Consider the following 26,186-nt stretch of genomic DNA (forward strand, 5'->3'; position numbering starts at 1 on the left):
GGTGCCCTTCACTCGGGGGTCCTTTAACCCCAGGCTTACTTGGTTGGGGAGCGATGTGGCTCCTTACAGAAATGTACAGCATTCTCACAGCCCCTCTTCTCTAGAGAACAACACAGTCACTGAGCACTTTTATCCTCAGTGACCCAGTTCCTAAGCAGACTCAGCTGTAAGCTGTATGTGTCAATCAGGGCATAGCCCGGAATCCCACCGATTAATCCACGGTCTTGACCCATTTCCCCAAGACATGTATTAACTCTTCCCTCCCATTTCTCATGTCCCTGCCCCTGTGTCCCCAGTATTTGGTCATCACAGAGTCAGGACAACAACCAGGCATTTGATGAACCCAAATGAAAACACCTACTCAGATCAACGGGCAATTTAATTTCTTTATTTTTTTTTCACAAGCTTTGAATTCAGAAATAAGAGCCACCAACAAGTCAATTATTAAGTAAAAATGGAAGTGAATACAAAGGAAAACTGTACAAAACTTTAAAAATCTGACTGCCTTGCTGACCTCCTCAGAGGGACAGAGACTCAGGCAGCCTGGGCAAAGCCATTACCGCACCATCCTCAAGGCCTGAGTGGGGTGTCAGGACACCCCTTTCTGGGTGTAAGCCTGGCTGGGCCCAAGCCCAAGGCTGGCTGGAAGGACACACAGACCAGAGAGACACTATGGCCAGTTACAGGTGCCACAGGGACCGGGTTGTTGACACAGGACGTGGGTGGTGACCTTTCCTGTCATTCTGCATTTTCACAGGTCTCAGTCAGGGTAGGGATGGGGACCACATCTTTCTAGTGAAGACTCATGGGGCGCCTTCATTTTTAAGTTTGGACATCTCCCCTGGGAGCTAAGGTCTTGGCATCGTGTCTATGTCGTCCTCGACGATGTTCATCAGCCGCGCTCAGACTTGCGTACGTAACTTACTAACATGCATCCTATCCTAGAACAGCTACAGGGCGGAAAGGAACCATCACTCAGAGGGTCATGGAGGAGTGGAGGGAACAGTATAGGACGATGCTAAACCTGGGGGGTCACTAGGAAGGGAAAATGGAGACACCATGCTCTGAGGTGGAGTCGGTGTGAACACACACTGTGGGCAAGGAACTTCCAGGCAAACACACCACACTAGTACCACTTCTTCCTAAACAGAGAAGGAAAGAGCATCACTCAATCTCCCCTCCATCAGTACCAACTAAAACTGTGGGCTTCAAAAACACGGACAGGAAAAGGAATGGACGTTTTCCCATAATCCTTCACTCTTGCATATCTGGCTCATCTGAGGTCAACCGAGGCTGGTGATGTTGGAGCGGCCACCAGGGGGCGCCACGATGCGGTGCCCTGTACGCCTTGGATTGTTGTCATCTATCTGGGCACCTGAAACAGACAGAAGGCCAACAGTGTGTGGGATAAGACCTGTTTACATCACCTTGGCATGCTGATGCTGAGAAAGCCCGCTCCATCACTCCTATCCACCTTCAACACCCTGTCCAGGTTCACTCTGGGAAGAGTTCCTGACCTGTAGACTGCCTGACCTCTCCTGGCTACCTGCCAGTCCTGAGCTCCCTCTCCTATATCTCTGGCCCCAGCATAGTTTGGCCTTGGGAGGGGAAAGCATTTAGTGAGTTCCTACTGTGTACAGGCAGACATGGTGCACTGGTGTGTGCTGAGAACACACAAATTGATGGTAGATATGATTTTTACCCACAATTCAAAAATAAGGGTGCTGAGGCTCAGGCTGAAAACCCTAAGAACACAGATAATAGGTTGAGAAGGCAGGGTCCACGCCCACACTGGCTTTCCCCTGAAGCCCACCCTCCTTCGCACAATGCCCCTTGCTCCAGGGGCATTTGATAGATCTGAACATGCAAACTACACGAGTCCGTGCCTGTATGTGGACTGACTGACTTCCCCTCTGACCCTGACTTTACAGGGCCTGTCTAGGTGAGCCACCAAGAGCCTGGCACAGAGTACAGCGCTGGCTCTCCCAGCTGTCTCCTTGTCAGCCATCTGTCTGTCTGTCTGTCTTGCTTGCCAGGTAACTGACTATACCATGAAGATTATACCTGCTAGACCAACACACTGCACCTATGTACTATAGCAGTATCCTGCCTTGGAATTGGACAAGGGTGAACTTTACAGCAATGCAGGAGAATCAGCTATGTGGCTGGCAGCGAGAGTGACACTTGGTAAATGTCCACGAAGCCCTGAGGGCAGCACTGTGAGCTTCAGAGGGGATGGAGGGCCCAGGTGGAGGTCAGGCCGAGCCCCAACACGGAAGCTTGTTATTACACAGTTATCTTTGATCTAAAGATTATTTTATCCACGTCTAAGGATAGATCTTTGGTATTTAGTTGTCTGACGGACCTAGAGAGTCAGTCTGCAAACTCCTCCCTGCAAGGAAGGCAGCCCTCTGTGCATACCAGACAAGTTCTAGGGTTGTGCCTGTAGTCTTTTTGTGCAATAGCATTGGCTACCTTTAATAGTCATCTGCACTCAGGTAACTATTCCAAAAAGGACCATGAAAAGTGAGGTGTCCTGGGGTCCCCGGACCCAGTACCCGCTGTACTCTCCATGCAGAGTACTTCTCATCCAACACTTTAAACTAAAACTACATCCTCTCTCAGCTCCTGCCACCCTCTCTGTTGCTAGCCCATACTTTCTCTGGTATGACCCACTGACCTACTTTAGCCCACTGCCTGATTTTACATAGCTCGTGAGCTCATGTTCATGTTTTAAGTGGTTCATGCTTCTAAAAGCGATTGACTACAGCCACCTAGACTTTAAACTGTGGAACTCAGCAAGCTCTTCAGCTCATCTGAGGCTGTCCAGCTGTGCACCATTCATCATCAAATCCCTAGGACCCTACTCTACACTGGCTCTAACTGGAATTTCATTGGCAGTACAGTGCTCCCAGTGCGCGTGTGTGCCCTCATGTGGCCATCCGGAGGAATTGCAGATACATGTCTTCAAACTAAGCTTGTTGAGCCCTAAATCCTAGGACTCTCCAACTGAATTTTGTGAAACTTCAAACAATACCTGGAACACACCACCATCATTTAGAGATGACATAAAGTCCATATCATGCTTCCTAAGCCAGGGGGTGGGTGCGGTTGAGGGCCAGGCACAGAGCATGTACCCAGGAATGACTGCCTAATACCCACCTCTGGGCTCCCCACTTAGTCTCCCGGTATGAGAATGGTAATGTCCTCTCCCACCCCCAGAATGCTCAAGGCCAGGGCTGACCTGTGCCAAGGTCAAGAGTCAACATGCTGTGCTGTACCCTAGAAACACCTGCCTATCTGTGCCTCAGCACAGCAGAGGAGTGTACCCGTGCCTTCTAGCCTTCTCCACCTATGCCCAAAGACATGAGCCCTCTCCACAGGAGCCTGGCTTCCACGAGACTACCTGACAAGCTGAAGTTGGACTGGTGGAGGTTCCTGATGGGTGGAGGCTGGTGTTTAGAAGGCGAGGACTTGGCAGAAGGAGCAGGAGCTGCATGCTTGGGGGTAGCTGGCACCTCGTACACGGGGCCATCGTACATGCCCCTCGAGACACTATGCAACCCGAAAACCTAAACAGAAAGAGGGGAGAGTCAGGTTATCACTGCATCCGTGCGTCTGCCCTGCCAACAAAGGGGCCTGAGGCCATCTAGCTGCACCACACATATGCTCACATAAGCCACACTTGTGCACACATAGATATGTGCCCATATAGCACAGTGAAATATGGATATACATTCACACACACACACACACACACACACACACATCAGTCTCATCTTTACAGAGTACATAGGGAGATGAGGAACTGAGGGCAGGTTAAAGGAGGGAGAGAGGGTGAGACAGGGAAGGCAGAAGAATCAAGGTGCTAGAGGACCTCCACAATGGTGGCCACAAGAGGGCAGGCTGCCACCATCCTGAAGCAGAGGGACTGTCAGCCATGCCACTGAAAGAAGCCCAACAGCCCGGGGCTGAGACGGGGACCTCTGGAGCCGGCTGGAGATCCTGTACAGCCCAGAGAGCCTCGAAAATGCCAAAGGAGATGACACTGGCTCCAGGCCTCAGAGAACAGCACGCATCAGGGCCTTAAAGGGACCAGTGGTGTCAAGTGTCCTGACCCCGGTTCCAGGCCCCTCCTCCTCCTAAGCTGGCAGGCTCAGCTTTATCCCAAGGCCCTGCCCCCTGACTACCAAGGCCTCCAGTGACGTGTGCCCCTGTCACCCTGCTTCTTTCTCATGCCTCCCTTCAGTCACCACCCTTCCCTCTGCTCAGGGTGACCAAAAGTAGGCTCTGTGCCCCACTCCCAGCCCGGCTGTGTCCACCGCCCAGGCGTAAGGGAAGGGAACCCCAAGTACAGTAACCTGACTCTCTGATGCAAACTGATGACTTAGCAGAGGGCCAGGTACTTGCTCAGTGACAGGTAACTGTTCACCATAGGACTCAGCTGCAGACCAGGTAGAACGTCTACAGCCCAGCAACGGTTGCGGGGAGTGGGGATTCCAGCCATTTTGGTACCTGAGATCCCTGACCCACAATGCTTGTGATGTGTGTGGATCTGGTACTGCCCCTTGTGGCAGAGGCAGAGGGACAGCTGACAGATGGGGGCAACTCTGTGGGATCTGGTGCTTAGAGGAGGTGTCTGACTTTGCTGTCTAAACCATTGATAAAGTACAAGAATGGAAACACACACAGGAGCATACATCCACTCAAGTATAAATACACTTGTGCATGTATGTACAAACAACATGCAAGACAAACATGCACACACATATATGTATATATATATGTATATATATATGCAGACATGTACAGTGCACACAATGAATACACACATACATGCAGAGCACATTCATAGGCACATACTCATACATATGTATACACTGTATAATATACACAATGAATAAATGAACATATATATACATGTGTACACAGTGCAAAGTGGTCACACACATGTGCATACATGTATAATATACATGATTAACACATAATATACATAATATACAATGGATAAATGAACACATACAAATGCATGTGCACAGCACACATAAGCACACATATACATACATGTGTAATACAAACAGACAAATGTTTACACATGCATGCATGGACAGCATACACAATGGGTATGTGCAGATGTGCATGTGTGTACGGTACATGCAGTGGCACACCTGTGTAGTACACAAAGCAGACACACATGTAAACATGCACAAGGAATAGAGACACACAGACAACATGCACAGCTGGCCCTTCTGGCACAGTATCACTTAGATCATGTAGATAATGAGATCATATGGTGACAGGAAGGTCACAGATGGGAGATGGCCACAGAAAGGAGTCCCGAGTTCCCTTCTCTGAGTCAGAGACAAAGACAGAGCTTGCTACGGCCTTCCAAGCCAAGGCTCAAGATCTTGGAAAAGAAGTAGATAAGATCTGGCAGGAGGAAAGGGGAGAGCTACGCAGGTGAACGGGGAGCCAGCCCTCGGATTGCGGGCTGTGTATTCTCACTGCGGTGGAGGGGTAACTGGGTAAGTCTTTCGAGGCCCTGAGCACCAAGTTCTAATCTGGAAAGTAAAGCTCGTGACCCTCCAGTGGGCTACGTAAGGAACCTCCAAGATGTGCAAGGCAGAAGCTCAAGCAGCTCATGAGCACCTCTCACACACACAAGTGCACTCAACACAGCATGCAAGGCCCTGCAACCTCCCTGGCCTGTCTGGTCTCAGATGAACAAACGAACAAATGGGGACATACAGCCATGCTCATCGACCCCCCACAGCACAGAGCCCAGTTCCCAGAGAAGGGGACGACAGATCAAAGGCCCTCCATGCAGGAGCTCACCTTGCTCCTGATCCTGACACGCTGGTAGAGGTGCTCTGGGAATGGTTTCCGAGGGATGAAGCGGCCCATGCCCTTGCTGACACTGATGTTCCCATCCTCAAAGACAATCTTGCCCTGGCTGATGACCACCAGGGGGGAGCCATGGCACTCCATGCCCTCAAAGATGTTGTACTCCACAGTCTGTGAATGCAAAAGCCCAGAGTTACTTCTGTACCACACCCGAGGTTTCCTCTGCATCCACAGGGCACACATATGATGCTATGCTATAAGTATTATCCAATGACTTTTTCTTCTCTGTGTGATAGTCCACCATGTGCAAAAAGACAAGGACCAGCGCCTGCTGGGACTGAATGTTAGCACTTACTCTGGGGCATCTTGAATGGAAGCCAGGCTCCTTTGGAGAGCACTGTGCACTTTCTGATTGTAACTTACATTTCTGTGGCACTGTTACCTTTTGTGAGGGAGAGCTTCCTCACTAAAGTACATGGGCTTCCCTAAAACATTTGAGGTACACAGGCAAATTGCGACCCAAGGAATAAGCCCAGTGTGCACTGCTGGGTGGAAGTCAAGGAACATTGCACAGAGCACAGGGCAAGATCGTGCTATTGCTGTCTCGTCTACTGAAAAGACAGGGCCTGCGAGGTGGCTCAGTGGGCAGGGTGCTTACTCCAATGACCTGAGTTCAATCTTTGAGACAAATGTGGCGGATGGAAAGAACCACTCCCTCAATATGTCCCTGACCTGCATATCCCCTCATCAAAAAGCAAAAGAGAGGAGGAGAGAGAGAGAAGAGGAAGAGAGGGAAAGATGGAGGCGAGGAGGAAAGGCAGAGAGAGAGAGAGAGAGAGAGAGAGAGAGAGAGAGAGGGAGGAAGGAGGAGAAGAAGAAGGAGGAAAAGGAGGAGAAAGAGGAGGAGGAGGAAGAAGAGGAAGAGGTGGAGGAGGAGGAGGAGGAAGAGGAGGAGGAAGAGGAGGAGGAGGAGGAGGAGGAAGAGGAGGAGGAAGAGGAGGAGGAGGAAGAGGAGGAGGAGGAAGAGGAGGAGGAGGAGGAGGAGGAGGAGGAGGAGAAATAAGAAGAAGCAGAAGAAGTTTGGCTCAATAGGTAATGCCTGCTGTTCTTGAAGAGGACCAGACTTTGGTTCCCAACACCCATACCAGGCAGCTCACAGCCCTGTAACTCCAGTTCCAGAGGATCCGACTCCCTCTTCTAGCATCTGCAGGCTCTATGTTCATGTCTCCACAGATTAACACACACATACATGTAATTAAAAAGTAAATTAAAATCTTAAAAAATAGCCAGACAACAGAACATCTAAAAGTCTGTATCTGGTTTGTTGATCCTGAAGAGGAAACTCAAACCCAGCAGCCAGCGGCCATCACCCAACGGCTTTTCACCTGTTCTTAATTGTGCTTGCTTTTTAGCCATTATTTTAAAAGTGGGTCGTGTATGGTTGAAAACAGTCGAGGGGTGTGAAGTGTCTCTGGTAGAGACACTCTCTACCTCCGACGGAGCAGAGTGCCTTAAAGGACTTGTGATTGTAACTCTCACACACACATGCTGGCTGCACATCCTGTGAGGCCTTATTCTCCCCATCCCAGAGACCCTCAGCATCTTTAAAGGCTGGGAGCTCTTTAAAGTCCATAAGCCATTGAGCTGAGTCCCGTCACGCACTTGGACTACCACTGATCTACACTTCCCAACACCAAACATTGGGATATTGCTCTGTTTTTGCTAAAACGCACTGTGCGTGCAGTCTGTATGTGTGACCGTGTGCATCTCCATTGCCCGAAGAGGTGACACTAGGTTCCAGCTCCGGCAACACGGAGTGTCCCTGGTGCTGTGACAGTATCACAGGTGCATACATTACATCCCGGAGTCTGTGTCAGCATTTGACCCTCTCCATGCTGTGATCTGCAGCTGGCAGTGAGAGCAGGTCTCTTCCCCTAGTCAACACACACATCTGCACAACCTTTACTGTCCAACTCTCTTGGTATTCATTAACTTCACAGTATTCTCCTGCCTTGCAAAGGACCTACCCTTCTTTCAGCGAGAGGCAGATTCCTGCCCCTCGACCTTGCCCCTGAACTTTGTACCTTCTGCCTTGCTGTTTTCTTGGCTCTGCAGACTTTTTTGTTTACTATTTTCTGTAGCCAGGTCACAAACAGAATAATCATTTCCCCTGCAGTTTCCAAATTTTACTTCGTGATTTCTATTCAAAACGGTCATTTTTAAAAGGGGTCCTGGGGACCCGGGTGATGGCCGAGGGGTATAAGCACTGTGGAGAGAGCTGCAGAGGGTAGGGAATGTGATCACAAGACCATAGCAGCAGCCTGGCTGGGCCTGTGCAAAGCACCTCCCTGGAGTCTCTCCAGTGTGAGCTGCTGGTGCAGTCATGCGGCAGAACTGGAAAACCCTGGACCAATTTTAGCCAGAAGCTTCCTTCCGAAAGGACGCAACAGAACCATCACCCACCCAGGCTAGGAGCGCCATGGACGGGCTGGGACTTACTGATTTATGGCTTTTGGCTGTTAAGGTCTTCATCTTATCTGGGTCCCAGATGACGACATCAGCATCGGAGCCCACAGCAATCCGTCCTTTCCTTGGGTACAGGTTGAAGATCTTGGCTGCGTTGGTGCTGGTGACGGCTACAAACTGATTCTCATCCATCTTGCCAGTAGCCTGAAATCAAGACCCATGCATTGAGGAGAAGAACAGACAAGCCCAGACCTGGGCCTTCCACTGAGGTCTTCACAGATGGACACCAGTCACCCTTGAGAGTGACCCGAGCAGAGCAGGAGCTGTGGGAGGGCTGCCGACACCTTACAGGAGCCACTGAGCCCAGGAGATGGCTCAGTTAGTAAAGTGTTTATGGCATAAGCATGAGGATGTAGTGAAGACCCATTCACTGTCACTTTAACCCAGGACTGATGTTAAAAAGCCAGACCTGTAATCTGCATGCTGGGAGGGGAAAGCAGGAGGATCCCTGGGGCTCAGTGGGCAGCCAGACCCACACCTACTTAGTAAGCTCGAGGCCAAAGGACACTGTCTCAGAAAATAAGATGAGGAAGGGCTGGAGAGACAGCTCGGCCCTCAGGAGCACTGGTTGTGGACCAGGATTTGATTCCCAGCACTCACATGGTGGCTCACGAAAGTTCATAATTTCAGGGTCTCCAGGGACGACTTCTTGCTTTCAAGGGCACCAGGCACTCATATGGTACCCAGACATACATACAGCCAAAACACCCACGGCACACAATGTAAGAGTTGAAAATAAATAAGTAAATAAGACAGGGACTGGCTTGATAACTCAACAAGTAAAGATGCCTACCACTCAAAACTCATTCTCACAAGCTAGTCTCCGAATTTCCTACAATGCACCATGCACACACAAGCACGCACACACATGCACACATGGAGATAGACACAAGCAATTTTTAGAGCCATTTCTGATTAGTTAAAAGCCACTTCCCTCTGCCATCCACTTTCCCTTCTTCATTCAGGACTATGACAACAGGAAGTGAGGACTCTCTACAGCCTGGAGGTGGTTTCCCATGAGTCCTCTGCTCCTAGCTCTACTTTCAAGTAAGAAAGGAAGATTTCAGAGTCTTGAGTCCATACCATTGGCTTGGATGGTCCGGGCAAGGCACTTCTAGAATCTTCCAGGGGAAAGGGGTGGACTTACCACTGCTTTGTCCCAGACAACAGTCATCCGCTCTTCTATGCCATTGACGCCCTCGGGGATCAGAGTGAAGTTGTCCTTGCCCACAGCCTTCTGAGCAGTACTGTAGGGACAGTGGCCACTACCTGTGACCTGCAAGTCTCCACTGGCAAGAGCAGAAAGGAGGCAGCGTTACACTCATTGCAAACAGCAGACTCAGGCATGGGTCACCCAGCACAGGATTGGCACTTTAAATGCTGGTGGCTCTACGTTAGTTCTGACGGAGGCGCTGGGCATCAGGGATTTTATCTCAGTATTTTTTTTTTATTTCTTCTAGTGTTCAGAATTCAACCCAGGGTCTAACATGTGCTACGCAAGTAAACCACCCAACCCTACCTCAATAAACTATAATATGGTCAGTTACCCAACATCAGCCTCAGGTTCCAAGAGAGTCTCTCTCTCTCTCTCTCTCTCTCTCTCTCTCTCTCTCTCTCTCTCTCTCTCCCCTATCTCTCTGACATGTGTCTCTTAGAGTGAGGCTGTTGGCCCATGGCAGCTGGGCCCTTTATAATGGGCTCATACAACAAATATCGCCTGTGGGTAATAGTTCAGAGCCATAGAAGTGCCACAGATCTCTGGGTTTGTCATTTCTGAGTGCAGACCCCAAGCCTCCCTTCTCTATTATGTCTAATTAGCTTCTGGCTATTGACTGTCTGTCCACAACCCAGCCCTGTGACCCCATCCCCATGGCTCTCACCAGGCCAGCAAGGAGGTCAAGTAGTCAGGAGTGGTGGGGTCTGGGCTCAGGGGAGGGGAAGTCACAAATGCAGCTGCCTTGGCCCAGTTCTTGCTCCAGTAGTGGGTGCCATCTGTCCCCAAGCTGGCGGCTATGGGCTCACCGAAGACAAGAGGGCCTTGAAGGGGAAAACGTCAAGAGTGGGGTTATAGCCAATAGTGTCCATGCTGACACAAAAGGAGAGTCTTCGACAGAGGAGACTAACTAGAAGCTAATAGCCCAGTATCTCCCTCAGGGGCAGCACCACACAGTCCCCCTCACTATAGAGACCAATTCTATAGCCAGTTAAGGCAGCACTCATCCACATCCATCTCCGGATGTCCCTATTCTATTGACTCTGAGACAATGCTTTCCTTCTTTCCAACCCACAACTAAATATCTTCCCTTGGTCTATGTTGTAACTCCAAGCTCCCCATGTGAGTCCTGGACAGAGCCCAGGAGAGGGTCAAGCCCTCTCAAAAGCCCAGGGAATGGTCCAAATAAGTGGAGATAGTCCAGGGGGAGCTTCTGGCCACTCTGGACTAATCATCAGCTTTGTGGGCACAGGGAAAGGCTCTAAAGTCAGCCAAGAGCCACATGGTCTCATCTGGTCAATGGAATTGAAAACAGGGAATGTTAACGGAAGGAGATGAGGCTCAGAGCTTGTCAGGGAGCTGCAGAGGTCTCTGACGCTAGCAATTAGATCTAAAACCAACTCCAGACCACCCCTCCAGCATACCAGAGACCAGAGGCTGCCAGCTCTAGCAGACCTCTACCCTAGCGTAACCTGGACAGCCCTCTGTCGCCCCTCAGAAGGACAAGCACCACCTGCCTTTCTTCCTGGCCAGTGCGATGATGTCCGCCGCACTCTTGCTCATGACCTTGGTGATGTACACAGGGCAATTGATCCGGCCTGCAATGGCAATAGCCCGGAACACGGCCTCGGCCTCCAGCTGGGGACACAGCAGATACAAAGGTCACAGGAGGAAGGGGCAGCTACTCCTGAACCTATATCCTTCCAGTCTCCCATTAAAAATCATCCATTTAGAAGCAGAGTAAAATGATTGAAAAATGAAAAAAGATTAAATGATTCTGGTGGGAGAGTTGGCGCTAGGACGGTGTCCAGGGATTGTTTGGAAATACTCTGCAGGCTGTGTCATAAGACTCTCCCAGGAGGACACTGCATCCAAAGGCACACAAAACAGTCATGGCAAAGGACTGGCTCCATGACACTGGGGCATGCCCATGGCTGCCATGACCCCTTAAATGTGATTTGTTTTATCAAAGCCCCCTCTAGACCAGTCGTGCCTAAGCCAAAGCACCTGCTGTGACTATTTGGGGCTTTTAATTTACAATCTGTGAAGGCTTCAGTCATGGCCTCAATAGAGGTATGGTTTGGCGGGGACTTTTCAGTCTATTTTCCTGTCACCAATATTCCAAGTCTTCAGTAAAGATTCTCCCCAAATCAGGACACTGGCTTATGTGCAGAACCCAGGGAAATGCTCCTGAACCCTGGAATAGAGACAACTGTTTCTGGCCTCTCTGATAGATTTGCATCCTCAAGAGTCTTGAGAAGGAGCAGGGAGAAGGGAGCTGAGTTGGGTGGAAAGGACAGAGCAGAGAGAAGGAGGGGGAGCTGGGTGCAGCTAAGCTCTTCTGTCCTAGCTCAAGGGCTCTGGAATGAGCACCTGGTGATTACAGATGGCAGAGTGGGGAGGCCTTACCTCCTCAGGTCTACTCAGAGCATGACCCTCAGGACCTGTGATGCCCATCTCCAGGATCCGTTTTTGTTCCTAGGAGACAAGGACCAATGAGACAGGCATTGATGGACTAGCCGCAAGACACTCTAATAAGACAGACTGACAAGAGACAGACAGACAGCAGATACATGTGTAATTTACTATATATATACATATACACACACACACACACACACACACACACACATATATATTACATGATATGTGGTAGGTGATATGTGTGTATATATGTATATATATGTATATATGTGTATGTATGTATATATTTCAATCCAATCTGTTCCTCTAGAGAACCCTGACTAATATAAGAACCTGAAGAAATGGCTCAGTTGGTAAAGTGCTGACTATGCAAGAATGAGAATGAGTAAAACCCTCAGATTCCACATTTTAAAAGAGAAGCTGGGTGCACACGGCACTGAGGTGCACACGGCACTGAGGGGAACCACCCTTCCCTGCTTGCAGAACCTCACAATGCAGGGAGAAAATAGATCCCAGAAGCCAAACACCTTACCAATGCACCTTACACTGCACACAAGGGAACATCTCTCATCCGCACATGTGCATCCGACTCCACCCTTCCCCGCCCACTCATCTCACTAATGGAAGATGCACCCCTCTTTCACTGTCTGCTTTGTAACTGGTCTCCTTTATGGTAGGAGGAAGATCCTTGAACCACTCACCTGAGCTATCAAATCTCCATTTTCCGCATGGACTAAGATCACAGCTCCCAGACCCTTAAGGAAGGTGAAGGCTTCGTACAGCTGAAAAGGAGAGATGGGGCTGGTGAGAAATCAAGGTGTGGGACTCTGTTCATTTAAAAAGCTGTTCCTCTGCTCACTCTGCTTCCCTTTAATACAGTTTGTCATGTGGTGGTGGCCCATGTGGTGATTTGAATATGCTTAACCCAGGGAGTATCATTCTTAGGGGTGTGACCTTGTTTGAGTGTTTGTGGCCTTGTTGAAGGAAGTGTGTCACTGTGGGGGTGGACATTGAGACCCTTCTCCTAACCACATGGGAGCCTGTCTTCTCCTAGCAGCCTTCAGATGAAGATATAGAACTCTCAGCTCCTCCTGCACCATGCCTGCCTGGACTCTGCCATGCTCCCACCTTGATGATAGTGGACTGAACCTCTGAACCTGTAAGCCAGCCCCAATGAAATGTTGCCTTGGTCATGGTGTCTGTTCACAGAGGTAAAACCCTAATTAAGACAATCCCCAACCATAAAATTATTTCATTGCTACTTCATACCTGTAATTTTGTCACTGTTATGAATCACAATAAAAATATCTGATATGCAGGATCCTATCGGATCATGACCCATAGGTTGAGAAGCACAGCTATAACCCTGCCATCTTCTTTGTCTTCCTTCTAAGCGTAAGACTGCTGCTCCTAGGACACATACTTGCCAATGTAAGGGGGAGCAGGAAGCAGTTTGGAAGATCCCCGATTAGAGGCCCATGGCTGACATCCACACCAGGGGCCTCAGTGGGTCAATGTAAGAAAGAAGCACCAGTCATAATTCTACTCATGAGTTACACACCACTGCTTCCATGAGCCCCGACCAACTCACTGCTTCTAGAGTATCCCATGTCTGCGTCAAAGGCTCAAGGCATCCTAGGTAAGCTGTTATCTGATCCAAGATGCTTCTTTGGAGGGTAGGAGATATAAAGGCCACTGTCAGCACAGTTCTGCAGTAACAGCCAAGGTGCAACTCCTAAGACTCCTTGAATTTCACTTGTCTGAAATCCCTCAGCACTCGAACAACCTTTGTAAGGATATTATGAGCCTCAAGCCCAGAGATGGTGGGAAAGATTTTCCCAGCTGGCCGGCAAGCAACAGGTATGGTAAGCTGGCACTATAGCTTCCTCTAGGAGGTAGAGGTGTCCAATGGTGGAGGAGGGTAGGTGATAGCAGTAAGCTGCCCTTGGAAACACAGTGGTGTCTGCCTCAGCTCCTTGCACCCCAGGCCAGAGATCTCACATTTGTAAATGAGAAGACAGAGAATCTCACTTTCTCAGTGCCTTGCATTATTTGAGGAAGGCCACATCTCACCTCTGCAGGGTCAGGGGGACTGTTCCCAGCCTCCCCTGAGCCCCAAAGCCAACTGCCCAGTCTACAGGAAGGACATGACCAGAAGATGACTTCTGGATGTCTACAATGGGCTCCAAGCAGCTGTTTTTGTTAATGAGCTGCCCAGAGAAGGCTAGAGAGGAGCCATGTGAGGGACACCCCACCTAGGAACCCCAAATTCCAACTCCCATCTCTTTTAAGGTATGAGCAAAGATATAGGAAAGTCGGTGGTCACACTTCACTTAGTGCTGGGAGTGAGACCTGAGCCCAGGCTGTAGGGTCCCCCCTGCTCATGAATGCTGGCTCTGACCTGTGCAGATGAAGGGAAGCCTGCCGCAGAGCCTACCTGGCTGTCAGACATCTGGTACAGGTCCTTATATGCCATATAGACTTGGAAGGAGTTGACACCTATTGCAAGAGAAGATGGAGAGAACATGTTTGAGTAGAGATGAAGGTCTTCCCAGCAAATCAAACGACCTGGTACATAGTAACAGCTATCAGGAGAGAAGACGCCATAGGATCCAGAGTGTGGCACCAAACCCAGCTTAGGGGTGGCTAGGAGTGGCAGTCAGTCCCTGGAGCCTTCCAGGAAAGATCAAACCTGAGCTGAATCTGAGGGTAAAGGAAGGAAGGAATGGGTAGAAAAGGAGGAGACCAAGAACTGTGCAAAAGAGGGAGGGGTACGCATGGTAAGAATATCTTCCTTTCTACAAAGTGTCTTCCTCCAGGTAATGCAAAGGGAGCATATGTTTCCAGATCCCATTTTTTTTAATTGGAATACAAGTACACAAGGTGAAGTTCAGTATCATAACCAGTACAAACCACACTCCGGTGTGTGGTACCAAGAACACGCAATCAACTTCTGTGTCTAGCGTATAACTCTTCCCCACAGGGGGTACCATGAAGTACATTCTGCGTTGGAGACAGCCCTGGCAACAGAAGACGCATGAGTATGGAAAAGACTGGGGAATCCTGCCGGGAAGAGGGTGCTGAAGACTCTAGGAAGAGCCTAGGCAGGGATTTAAAAAGGAAGAAAGGGCAAGACTTGGTTGTGAGGAGCGGTTTGTAGGAACATGGGACAGACTGGAGAGGGCTTGTCTCTCATTCTTCAAGTGGCTTGAGGACAGAGACCGTGGCTCATGGGTCATTTTGCCCTACTCCTGTGGACCTGTGATGTGTGACTCCGGTTTGTAGGTAAAGCATGAAACCATTTGGAGAAGAAGAAAAGAGCCCGAGAGACAGTATTAAAGGGAACGAACTTCTTTTACTTAGCAACAGAAACGGCAAGCCAGGAGCGTCTGGTGCGTAGAAAGCAAGCGCTACAAAAATTCCTTCTCTTAAAATAATGGGAAAAAAATAGAAATGAAAATTGTTTTCCAAGATTAGCATAAAAATACCATGGGCTAATCAAGCACGCTCAAGTGAAAATATCACAATTAGTACATGCACGAGGGAAGCACAAATACGACGCTTAAGAGACTGTAATCAGGGCAGAGATGGGCCCATCTGAAAATATAAAACCTTGATATAGTCATAGACACTGAGGCAATATCTTGTTGCCAGAGCTCAGTGAGGACACAGAAATCACCATGGCAGGTTCTCTTGTGATGACCGTGCATGCTGTAAGAGTCACAGTAACCATCACAGAAGAACCATGCCTCCTGCCAGCAGAGCACACACAGACACGGGGAATCTGAACTGATGAGAGGAACAGGGACAACTGCATAGTCACACGGGGAAAATCTGCACAAAACATGAGTATAATTAGTAATCAAAAAACTGTGATGAAAGCTATAACGATACCCTGGCTTGAAATTAGCAAGGGCACCCCAAATGCAGTGACACCCAATGGTACGACACATGGGAACCAGGGACTCTGATGTGGCCCTGGGGCTGCACGGATGGGAGCATCTTTCAGGAAATCAATTGGCCATAAGAGTCATGGTCCCAAAATTCACATTTTGTGATTTTATTTCTCGACATCTAAAGAAATCATAAAACTCCGAAAACTACAGCTCGTGTGTGAAGGTGCTCACCAGAACTCAATTTATAATGAAACAAACAGGAAACTTAAATGCCCACTGAAAACAAATCCGTTTGAAAAAATTAGCCATTGCGCTTCATAAATGGTGTCATTAAAAAGTTACTGATGGGGGTTGGGATTTAGCTCAATGGTAGAGCGCTTGCCTAGGAAGCGCAAGGCCCTGAGTTCGGTCCCCAGCTCCGGAAAAAAAAAAAAAAAAAAGTTACTGATGGAGGGCCATGTCAGTCATAAAACGTTACGTGAGGGGAAAGGTTTCAAATTACAGCAACTGCACAACCATATTAGGGAAAAATCGCTGACATGGACAGGAAGTAAAGGCGATAACACTGAACTAATGTCTCACTGGGAGGGGAAGCAGAACCAGAGGGGGAAATGTTTGCTTTTCTGATTTTTATGTATTAGAAACAACTTTTATAATGAGAAGACATAACCTGAATTGTAAACATTAAAGTGTACCCAGGACCCCTTGAAGCTCGGCAGTACAGGAGCTCCTTCTCTGGGAGGGACCTCCAGAAGGTCCCCTTTGGACTGACCACGCATATCCTAACCTGTTCCACCCTGCTGCCAGTCCTCATTTTCCTCCTGTCTCTCTGACCCATTTCTCCCTGGTGTGATGGACAACTGAACATGTCTGCAGTGAGCAGGGTCACCTGGTGTGAGTCTGATCAGAGGGGAACCAAGTGAGATACCAAGATGTCTACCCACAAGAGTTATTCACAGGGCCAGCCAGACAAATCAAAGAACAATGCAAGGGCTGTGCCCCCATAAGGCCAGACTCAGCTCTAGGTATTTAGGAATAACACAATTCTCACAGGTTAAGGGCAAGAGCTCTGCTGGGCTGGGTCTTGAGGAAGAGCATTTGATAGGCAGAAAAAGAATACACTTGTGAGGGAAATGGCTTGAGCAGAGGCCAGAAGCAAAGTGACAAGTGACAAGAAAGTAAGGCTAGACCAGCCAAGACCTTCTGTGTCAGGCTATAGAGATAGGACTTGTTCTGTGGGCTAGGAATGCTTCCTCAAGACTTCAAGGAGTACGCACTCCCTGAACCAGGAGCATGTCCTTCCATCAGTTAACACACGTGTGTAGCTCTAAGCTGGGCACACAGAAGAGGGTGAAGGGATTTTATGGCCCATTCTGGGTCTTCACTGACCTTTGTCCTGCACCAGCACCTCCAGCTCCTCCCGAACGCCATCGTACCAGCTCGTGATGTCCACGTGGAGGGAATAGTCACAGCAGGATTTGGTGTCTGCTGCTTCGTGCCATTTCTCAAAGGAAGTCAACAAGCTGGACCCAGGTTCAGGAACAACATGGTCAACTGGGACAGAGAGACATGTGTCATGATGCTCAGAACCCAAGATGTTCCAACAGTGGCCACATCACCCCCACCACCATCCCATCAAGTTTCCCATCATTACCACAATCACCAATCAACACCATCACCATCATTCCCATCAGCATCGCCATACCACCACCATCATTATCACCACCATCATTATCACCATAACCATCATCATCATCATCATCAAAACCACCACTATCACCATTTCCCAGAAGGTGACTGGGACACTATATTTGTGCTGGTGGGAGGTACTGATACTGGGATCACTCAGTGAGCTGATGATGTCTTTAATAAAGAGAGTAAGTCCTACCTTGTGATCTCCTCCCATCACATATGGCATTTATATCATGATGCTATTTGCCAGGAGTATGTGACTCAGGAGTCCCTCACCAGAGGCTGAATGGAGAGGGACCACTGAACCTTGAACTTTCAGTTTTCCAAAACCATGAGGTCAAATAAACACCTTTAATATGACATACCCAGCCCCTATGAGTCACTGGTCATTTTAAGGCAAGTAACCATAGGGAACAGTTTAGCATCCTGGGACTCTGCTTGGCTTGGGCTATGCATAGCATTAAATGATATTCACACCAATAATTAATAATTTACTTGGTAGTCTGAAACTCTCACATACCGTGTGCATGCATGCACATACGCATGCACGCACGCATGAGCGTGCAATGAGAATAATACACCTACCAACCCGTCAGCAGCCTAGGACTCCAGCTACGCTAAGCTCACCCCTCTCTCTGAACAACAGAAGAGATTATTTTTCTTCCCTTAACAACCATTAGTCTTAGCTTCTATTCAATCATGGTCTTCTTATGCTCCAGGTAGGAGACCCAAAAGGCCTATTCAACCTGAACTGGTTCAGGGTAGATGTATAGTTGGGCAAACTGTTCTCAAAGGGAACTTTTAAGAGAGAATCTCCTCTTTACTACCTTATGCCTATGTGTACTTGGAAGTGTATATGATTAAAATTAGAGACATCATGGTAAGGGATTTGTACCGTAGAAAAGTACGTATGTGATCTACACTATCAGTTACAACAGAACCACCCTCACCATGGCCCTTAGCAACTGGAACTCCTTGAACCCCCATAAAAAAAAGCCCAGAACAATAATGGGACTCTTGGGTGTCTTCCTCTAGCTTCTTCAGGGGATTCTGACCTTCTCTAACTCTTCTTTGAATAACACCTCTTCACTACTTTTTGCAAACCTATGGGAGCTTTTGTTTCAATTCAACACACCAATCTGAGCACACCACATAGGTAACAATTTCACTCTGATGCACAGTGAAATAACTTTTAAAGATTTACCTTCCATGTGTTTGAACTCTTTTTGCTCTGGACAAGAGGCACCCACAGCAATGACCTGTATTTATTGTGGTAGGGTGGACAAGGAGTTACAGGAACCTTGAGCACAGGGCCAAGGGCACCAAACACCAGTGTGTACTGATGGGGAGGGCAGGGTCACAGACCATGTCTCTAAGGCCAGGGAAAGTGCCACTCACTGATCATCGTGGTTCCACCTGCCAGCGCTGCTCTGGTGCCCTGGAAGAAGTCATCGGCTGAGGTCATGCCCTGGGATGGCTTCTGCAGGTAAGTGTTGACATCGATGCCCCCAGGAATGACCATTCGGCCATTAGCCTCAATGGTCTTCACTCCACCAGGAACAATCAGGTTTTCTCCTATTTGCCTAGAGGCAAATAACAGATAAATCTTGGCTTGGCTTGGTTGGTTTGGGGGGGTTGTTTGTTTGTTCTTAACAAAACAATGGAAGGCAGTCAACTGTAGAATGTCAGCTCCTCAAAGTACATGTTTCCCACCCAAGCTGACACAGGGCACCAGGCTGAGAAGAAGGACTCAGGCATAGCATTCTCGAGGATCCAGAGCCTGTATCTAATGTTTGAGTGTGGCATAGCATGAATTCAAAAGCGCCGGAGGTCTGGGCACTTGGCCAGGCTATCTAGGAGACTCTAGGAGGGAAAATGTCAGAGCTAAGAAGAAACCAGCCTCCCTCCAAAGAGGCAATCCCTAGGGACCTTTGTGGTTTTGACGGTTCCCTAAGGGATACAAGGAAGAGCCGCTGAGTGAGGCAGCAGCAGGACCTATTAGTCCCACAGGATTTCACCAGTACTCAAATGTGTCCCCCTAACATTCTTATGTTAAGAATGTTATGCTCCAACTTCCAGCAACTCAGAATATTTCTATAGTACAGACGGAGTCTTCACAGAAATAAAACAGGTCTCTAGGGTAGGCCCTAATCCAATAGGACTAGGATTCATTTAAAAAAGTATAAGGAGGAAGGCAATCAAATAGCCCCACACAGCTGTGATGCCTATGAACTTTATCAATGATCAGAATGCATCATAACCCTAGATCAGTGATCAGCAGTGACAGACGTACCTTGGTGGTCATCAGCAGCTCTCTTACTGGATGTAAGAACTGCGCAATAAGAGGAAAGCCATGTCTGGGACTGAAAAACGAGCCAACAACCCAGAGCTAGTAAAGTCATGGACTACTGAACCAGCATAAATCATAAAAACAATCTACACATTTGTCCTCATACCCACAGATAAGTAAAGTCCTCAACCCTCATCTAAGAAGCTTCTCTTCACACCCAGAGAGAGAGTACTACAGAACCACAACCAATCATAGTGCAGAGCTGTGGAGGTCAGTCCCAATGGCTACATCTACAGAACACTCCTACACCCAACACTCAGGAAACACTGCAGAAGAGGGACTGGGAAAACCGTAAGAGACAGAGGATCGGGGAGTTTGTTCTAAGATTGTGTCTCCTGGTAACGTCAGAAGAGCTCTATACTCATAAAGTCTCATGGACATGACTGCCCAATCCTGAACTGAACAAGGATGACACCAATGGACATGCCAAAGGGGACAGAGGAACGTTCAACCTTACACCAAGAACTATGGTCAACTACAGAGCTGAGGACAGAGAGAGAGTCTTCCCCAGGGAAAGGCACCCCAGTTGGTTATCTGATACCAAATGGTCAGCCCTGGAAGCGTAGACACAGGAAACATTATACAGACTGAGTGGGTTATATTTGGGAATATATATGTATATATACATGCATGCATGTAATAATAATTAATGAAGAAAGAGGATATGGATTTGAAAGAGAGTAATAGGGATTATATAGGAGAGTTCAGAAGGAGGAAAGGAAAGGGAAGGAATGTAATCACATTAATCTCAAAAATAACATAAAATAATTTACAACTTAAAAAGTATGTTAGGACAATGGAGCACATGTGGGATAAGTCTAAGAGGACACAGGACAAAGAGACTATCTACAAACAAGACAAGACTTTCTTAGAGGGACCTGCCTTACCTTAACCTGAGACTTGAGCTTGAACAATTTGTGTGTGTTACAGCTCTGGGTTGTGGGACAGCATTGCACATACTGGGGCACAGCTCCCTCCCCTTAGTCAAGCAATCACAGCACAGCTGCGAGCATCACAAAAGCTCCTGGGCCTACCCAGCAAAGCTGCCCCAAAGTGACAACCACAAGAGAGACTCCTAGCTTCCCAGAGGGCCAGGCTGACATGACCAAGCATGCTATGTTGGCCAGCAGTCTGGTCCCTGCTGAGACAGGAGCATAGAATCATCTCCCAGGAGAAAACCCCACAGTGGGCTTCAGAGGAACAACCACAGCAACTAGTAACCTGGTCCCTATGGAAACGTCAAGGCACCAGGCCAGCCTCAGCCAGACCAGAAGGGGAGCTCAAGCATCTTCCACTGTCCTCACAGGGATGACATCATTAGATCCAGATGCCAGCAAATCTACTTGAAAAACCAAACCCAGATACTCTAAACTCCTCTTGACTTTTCTATATCATTATCGGATAAAGACATCAATAGTAGAGAGAGAAATACTGCCTGGGTAATCCTAATGTCAGCCCCAGCGAGCAACCATCCCAGGTAGAGCACAGAAGCCTCAGGCTTCAGTGGTAAGGATGGATGGAGTAAGCATGGGCCAGATGAGCAGAGCATCTGTAACAGCTGGGTCCTTCTGAGGAACCCTGACACCAGGGCTGCCCCACAGCTAGAACCTGCAGCATAGAGTGTGGGGAGGAGTGTCAAGGGCTGTCCAAAGCATGACTATGGCAGCTGTGATGAATGCTGTCCATCTCCCTTACACAGTTCCCACCTGAGCTCAGAGTCTCATCTCCAAACACATGGGCTCCTGTGGAAACTGAAGGGGGCCAGAGAAGACCCCCTTCAAAAGCGGCCCTACTGAGCACTGGGCACCTTCTGCAGAGCTGAAATTACCATTCACGTCATATGGATCATCTCACTTAGTGCCCAGTATGCTTGCAAAATGGAAGGGCAGTGGTCCACATGAGCCCCCTCCAGAGACAGCACAGCCCAGAGAGGCTGCCATGGGTGGTAGACCCTTGCACTGGCCTGCACCTGCATGTCCACAGAACGCCATACCTTGTGGCTCAGCACCTTGCCAGGGTGCCCAGGAAGCACTCATGGTGGGGCCCATTCTTACCTCCCTACTGGCTTCTCTAGTTTCCCAGAACTGGGAGGAAGTGGAGGCAAGGGCCAGCCCACATTCCTGAGCCCCACTCTTCATTGTGCTTTTCATAGTGGTGTTTCTATTGCACCCCATAACTCCATACTCCTCCTCCCATTTTCTTCCTCCTCCTCCTAAAAGCACATGTGGTTCCAGGTTGGTCCTACTGGCAGGGTCCCTTCCAACCTGACACTCCTCTCATTGTTCCTGTACCAGATTCCAGGATGATCCTACAGTGGCCTTCTCCTCTCCTCCTTTCCTTTTCCAGACCCCAAGGGAAGAGTTGGGTAGGAAATCTATGTCATTTCATATCAGAGGTAGAGAGCAGCAACAGAGCCATCACAGCAATGGGGACAGAAGTTATCATGATCCCTCAGATCATGGGTCCCTCAGAATTCATGAAGAAACCCAGCAACCACCCAGCCCACACCCAACATGACTGTTAAGGATGCAGTAGGTCTGTTCTGGCCAACCCACTTTATGAGTCCATCTTCTAGGTAGACATCGGCATAGAAGGACTGGTCATCATTGATGATGCGTCCGCCTCTGATGAGAAGCCGGTCACTCTGCAAAGCAAAACGATGCATTAGATCAACGGCAAGAGCTAGTAAATATTCCCAATTAAATGCTTGATTTTAATTCCCACTGACTTGATGAGTACCGATTCCCAACACCTCAATGGATCATATTCAATCTCACTGACTTGTGGAGGAAGCAGGGACAGAAAGCTTCCAGTGCACCCACTGAGCTCCCGCTGCCTACACTAGCCCCTCCCTCGTGACTTCCACTCATTGGAGAAACTAGGTCATTTGTAAAGTAAAAATTTCATAAGCCACTTTTTAAGTAGGATAATAATTGTGTTCAAAGAATTGTACAATAAAAAGATTTAAAGGCATGTGGCCCGGGGTCACACATTTTGATGTTTTCATATTGCCTTCTGTTTTCCACAGCTGTAACTCTAGACTATCCATCCTGACCTCCCCACCATGAGTCCCATGTTGACTGATTCATTATTTTGGCTCCCGGTCAGGGTCAGGCTCTGAAAACCCAGAGGACACATGGGGCATCTGGGTCGGCTCTGCTGGGCTGACAGATGAGAGGACGATGTTTAAGAAGCCATGGGGTTCATGGGGTTCAGGAGGGCAAGAGTGTGTCTTCCAAGTTCATCTGGGGTTAGGTTGGGCAGGTTCAGACCCATAGATAAGTCAAGGAAAGCTGAACCACACCAGGTATTGGGCTGTGGGGGAGGGAGTGTTATGTAGACACACTGACAACTGTGTGAAGCCCAGAAACAGAGAAATAGAGTTCCCGCCTTCTTTTCTTTTTGCCATGAGTATGTCTCAAGTTATGACATGTTCTTCAAGATTATGATTTTAAATGCCTGTAGGATACTCTGCCTTGTGGATGCCTAAGCATGTGTTCATTTCACCAAGAGCCTTGTTCAGCATTAAGGTTCGCTCATTTGAATTTTTGAGGCTATCCATTTTTCCTGCGTGCTCATTACTGTTTCCATGGTTACTCAAACTATGCCTTAAGCCCCATTCCTTGACGAGGGCAAGTCTGACAGAGCCAGAAGAGTCCAGTCTCCTGAGGCAGGGCCTGACTGACCCACCTGAGGGGACAGCAGGAGATCTGAAGGGAACCTAGGAAGCTGGCAGAGGAAACGGGGAGGAGGCAGGCATGAAATACCAAACACAATTAGTGTGGATCCAGTTAAACTGGAACTACCAGAACCTTGATATTCAAACAAGCTGATGATCCCAAGGACCATGATCCTAATGGTCCCTCTGCCATCCACAGCTACTGAGAGAGGGAAGGAGATGAGCAAGCCAAGAATTCCAGTTAAGGAACTGGGGCTCACTGGGCAGAAACAAAGTGTGGGGTCCTGAAGTTTGCAGCATCGTTCAGACCCCACCCTGCAGAGACGTCTGAGAGAGCATCACAAATTGCCGCCTGCCAGAGGAACCTACACACCATACTTGCTTTGTTTCCATGCCACTTATGAGAGCACATGTCACATGGACTACATATATCCATGCCTGGCTAATGTGTGCCTTTGCCCATGAGATTCTAAGGTGCTGTGGTGATAATGCCCTGACCAAAAGTAACTCATTGGTGGACAGGGTTTGCTTTAGCTTCCAGGTTAGAGTTCATCACTGAGGGAAGTCAGACCAGGAACTCAAGGCAAGAGCCTAGAGGCAGGAACCATGGACGGAAGCTACGTATTGGCTTGCTCGCTGACTTATGTTATGTTTGGCTAGGCTTCTATACATCCCACAATACCTGCCTAGGAATGGTGCCATCAGCAATGGGCTAGGCCCTTCCACATCAATTTTTAATCAAGCCAGTGCCACCACAGACTTGCCCATGGACCATCTAACATGGGCAGTTCCTCAACTACGTTCCCCTCTTCTCAGGTGTTCATAGATTGTATCAAGTTGACTGTAAAAACCAAGCAGCACAGATCCATATATTGAGGGAGGAAACCAAAGAAAGAAGGAAGGGGCTCTGTCACTCAGGCTATAGCAAAGGCAGCTTTTGGAGCGTGTGGCCGGCTTATTTGCTAGCAGGACTGGTCGGTGATTCTCCAGGGCAGCCATGGCAGAGCCACAGCCAGCGTCCAGTGGCCTCACTGATGAGGCTGCCCTCAACTGCTGCTCTGCCCCAGACCCAAGCACCGAGGATTTGCTACTGCAGCAAACGATGCTAAGAATTAAGGATCCTAAGAAGCCCCTGGATTTTTATACGAAGGTTCTTGGACTGATGCTTCTCCAGCAGCTTGACTTTCCTCCTATGAAGTTCTCGCTCTATTTCTTAGCATACGAGGATAAGAATGATAGCCTCAAGGACAAGATGGAGAGGACAGCATGGACTTCTACCAGAAAGGCTACCCTGGAGCTCACACACAACCGCGGCACTGAAGATGATGAGACCCAGAGTTATCGCAACGGCAACTTGGACCCTCAGGGATTTGGTCACATTGGCATTGCCGTTCCTGATGTCTATGGGGCCTGTAAGAGATTTGAAGAACTAGGTGTCAAGTTTGTGAAGAAGCCTGATGATGGGAAAATGAAAGGTCTGGCATTCATTCAAGATCCTGACGGCTCCTGGATTGAAATTCTGATCCTAACAAAATAGCATTAATTATTTAGTTCTGTGAGAATGTGCCTTTGAGGGGTCGGGGACAGCGGGGACAAGGAACATCATGATTCAAGGTGCTGAGATGCTGAGGCACCAGAAGCGTCGAGGACTGGTGGGTCTTTGCTCCGGTTCAAGTCATTCTGAAATCCTTTTCATTGTCCTGATTCAGTGGGTCTTAAAAAATCTCCCCTCTTTAGCCAACCTAGTTTTCAATTAGCAATTTATCTTATGACCTTGAGAAAAAGAAGGAAGGAAGGAAAGAAGGGTAAATAGATGTATTAAGGATGGATGGATGACGTGAAAAAATGAATTATTAGTGGATGAATGGATGGATAGATCAGAGGAGGACGGATGGGTGGGTGGGTGGAAATACTGAAGGATGGTGGTCAGATGGGTATCCGTGGTACCTGAATTAGTCCTTGAAAGAGGACTGTGTGAGGATGGAGAAAAGAGATGACATCATTTGTTCAAAGGGGAAAATATGGAGCAGCCCCCACTCCGCAACTGGAATGTCTCCCAAGTGAGAGGTGTGAAGTCAGTAGCTCTCGAATCCAACCTCCTGTCCTGTGCTCCTAATACAGGAGGCAGAGAGGATGTTGCAACCCCAGGAGACCTTGGAGGACAGTGCAAAACATCAGACAGAAGAGGACTGGGCCCTGGATGTCTGGAGCAGCACAGACAAGTGGGAGATCAGGTTTCTGGAGCACCAAAGCAGGCAAACGTGAGTCATCCACAGCTGGTACTCAGCAGGAGGTAGTGTCTGCCTTGTCACATTTAATAGTGGGTTTCTCAGGCACAGCCTGAAAGGAGGCATTTAAATGCAGTGTACGGTCAGCCCCAGTCAGCTCTGTTTCCAGAGTCACAAAGCAAAGCCTGTGCTCAAACACACCCCTCCATCTAACTCCAGATACTGTGAGTGAGAGGGACCACCGGGGAAAGACACCAGGAAGTCTGTAGAAGAGAATGTACGCACAAGGCAAGAAGTGAGGTGTCTGCCTTTCTTCCTTACTGAAAATGGTGCT

The 26,186-nt window shown here is 48.6% G+C and overlaps 2 protein-coding genes across 3 annotated transcripts in view; one reads left to right on the forward strand and one right to left on the reverse strand.

The window, feature by feature from the left end:
• Positions 1–368: 368 nt before the first annotated feature.
• Crmp1 (collapsin response mediator protein 1) overlaps positions 369–26,186 on the reverse strand; it is a 45,471-nt gene continuing 19,653 nt past the window's right edge. For both annotated transcript variants that reach the window (XM_032915972.1, XM_032915973.1), the window contains exons 2-14: positions 22,501–22,589; positions 18,994–19,178; positions 17,293–17,457; positions 14,445–14,506; positions 12,709–12,789; positions 11,993–12,061; positions 11,101–11,221; positions 10,251–10,407; positions 9,518–9,659; positions 8,344–8,514; positions 5,836–6,015; positions 3,407–3,572; positions 369–1,375 (exon numbers count right to left, since the gene is read on the reverse strand). In XM_032915972.1, the coding sequence (XP_032771863.1) occupies positions 1,284–1,375; positions 3,407–3,572; positions 5,836–6,015; positions 8,344–8,514; positions 9,518–9,659; positions 10,251–10,407; positions 11,101–11,221; positions 11,993–12,061; positions 12,709–12,789; positions 14,445–14,506; positions 17,293–17,457; positions 18,994–19,178; positions 22,501–22,589 (1,680 nt within the window). In that variant the 3' untranslated portion in view covers positions 369–1,283. The remainder of the gene's footprint in view (positions 1,376–3,406; positions 3,573–5,835; positions 6,016–8,343; positions 8,515–9,517; positions 9,660–10,250; positions 10,408–11,100; positions 11,222–11,992; positions 12,062–12,708; positions 12,790–14,444; positions 14,507–17,292; positions 17,458–18,993; positions 19,179–22,500; positions 22,590–26,186) is intronic.
• Positions 24,548–25,161, forward strand: LOC116912089 (lactoylglutathione lyase-like). The gene has a single exon (XM_032915974.1). It carries the CDS (start codon positions 24,622–24,624, stop codon positions 25,159–25,161), a length of 540 nt encoding a protein of 179 aa, XP_032771865.1. The 5' UTR covers positions 24,548–24,621.

The sequence above is a fragment of the Rattus rattus genome, chromosome 11 (assembly GCF_011064425.1).
Source record: "Rattus rattus isolate New Zealand chromosome 11, Rrattus_CSIRO_v1, whole genome shotgun sequence".
NCBI lineage: Eukaryota > Metazoa > Chordata > Mammalia > Rodentia > Muridae > Rattus > Rattus rattus.

Coding starts and splice junctions, on each gene's coding strand:
- LOC116912089 (XM_032915974.1), top strand. CDS start 24,622: ATGGCAGAGCCACAGCCAGCGTCCAGTGGCCTCACTGATGAGGCTGCC.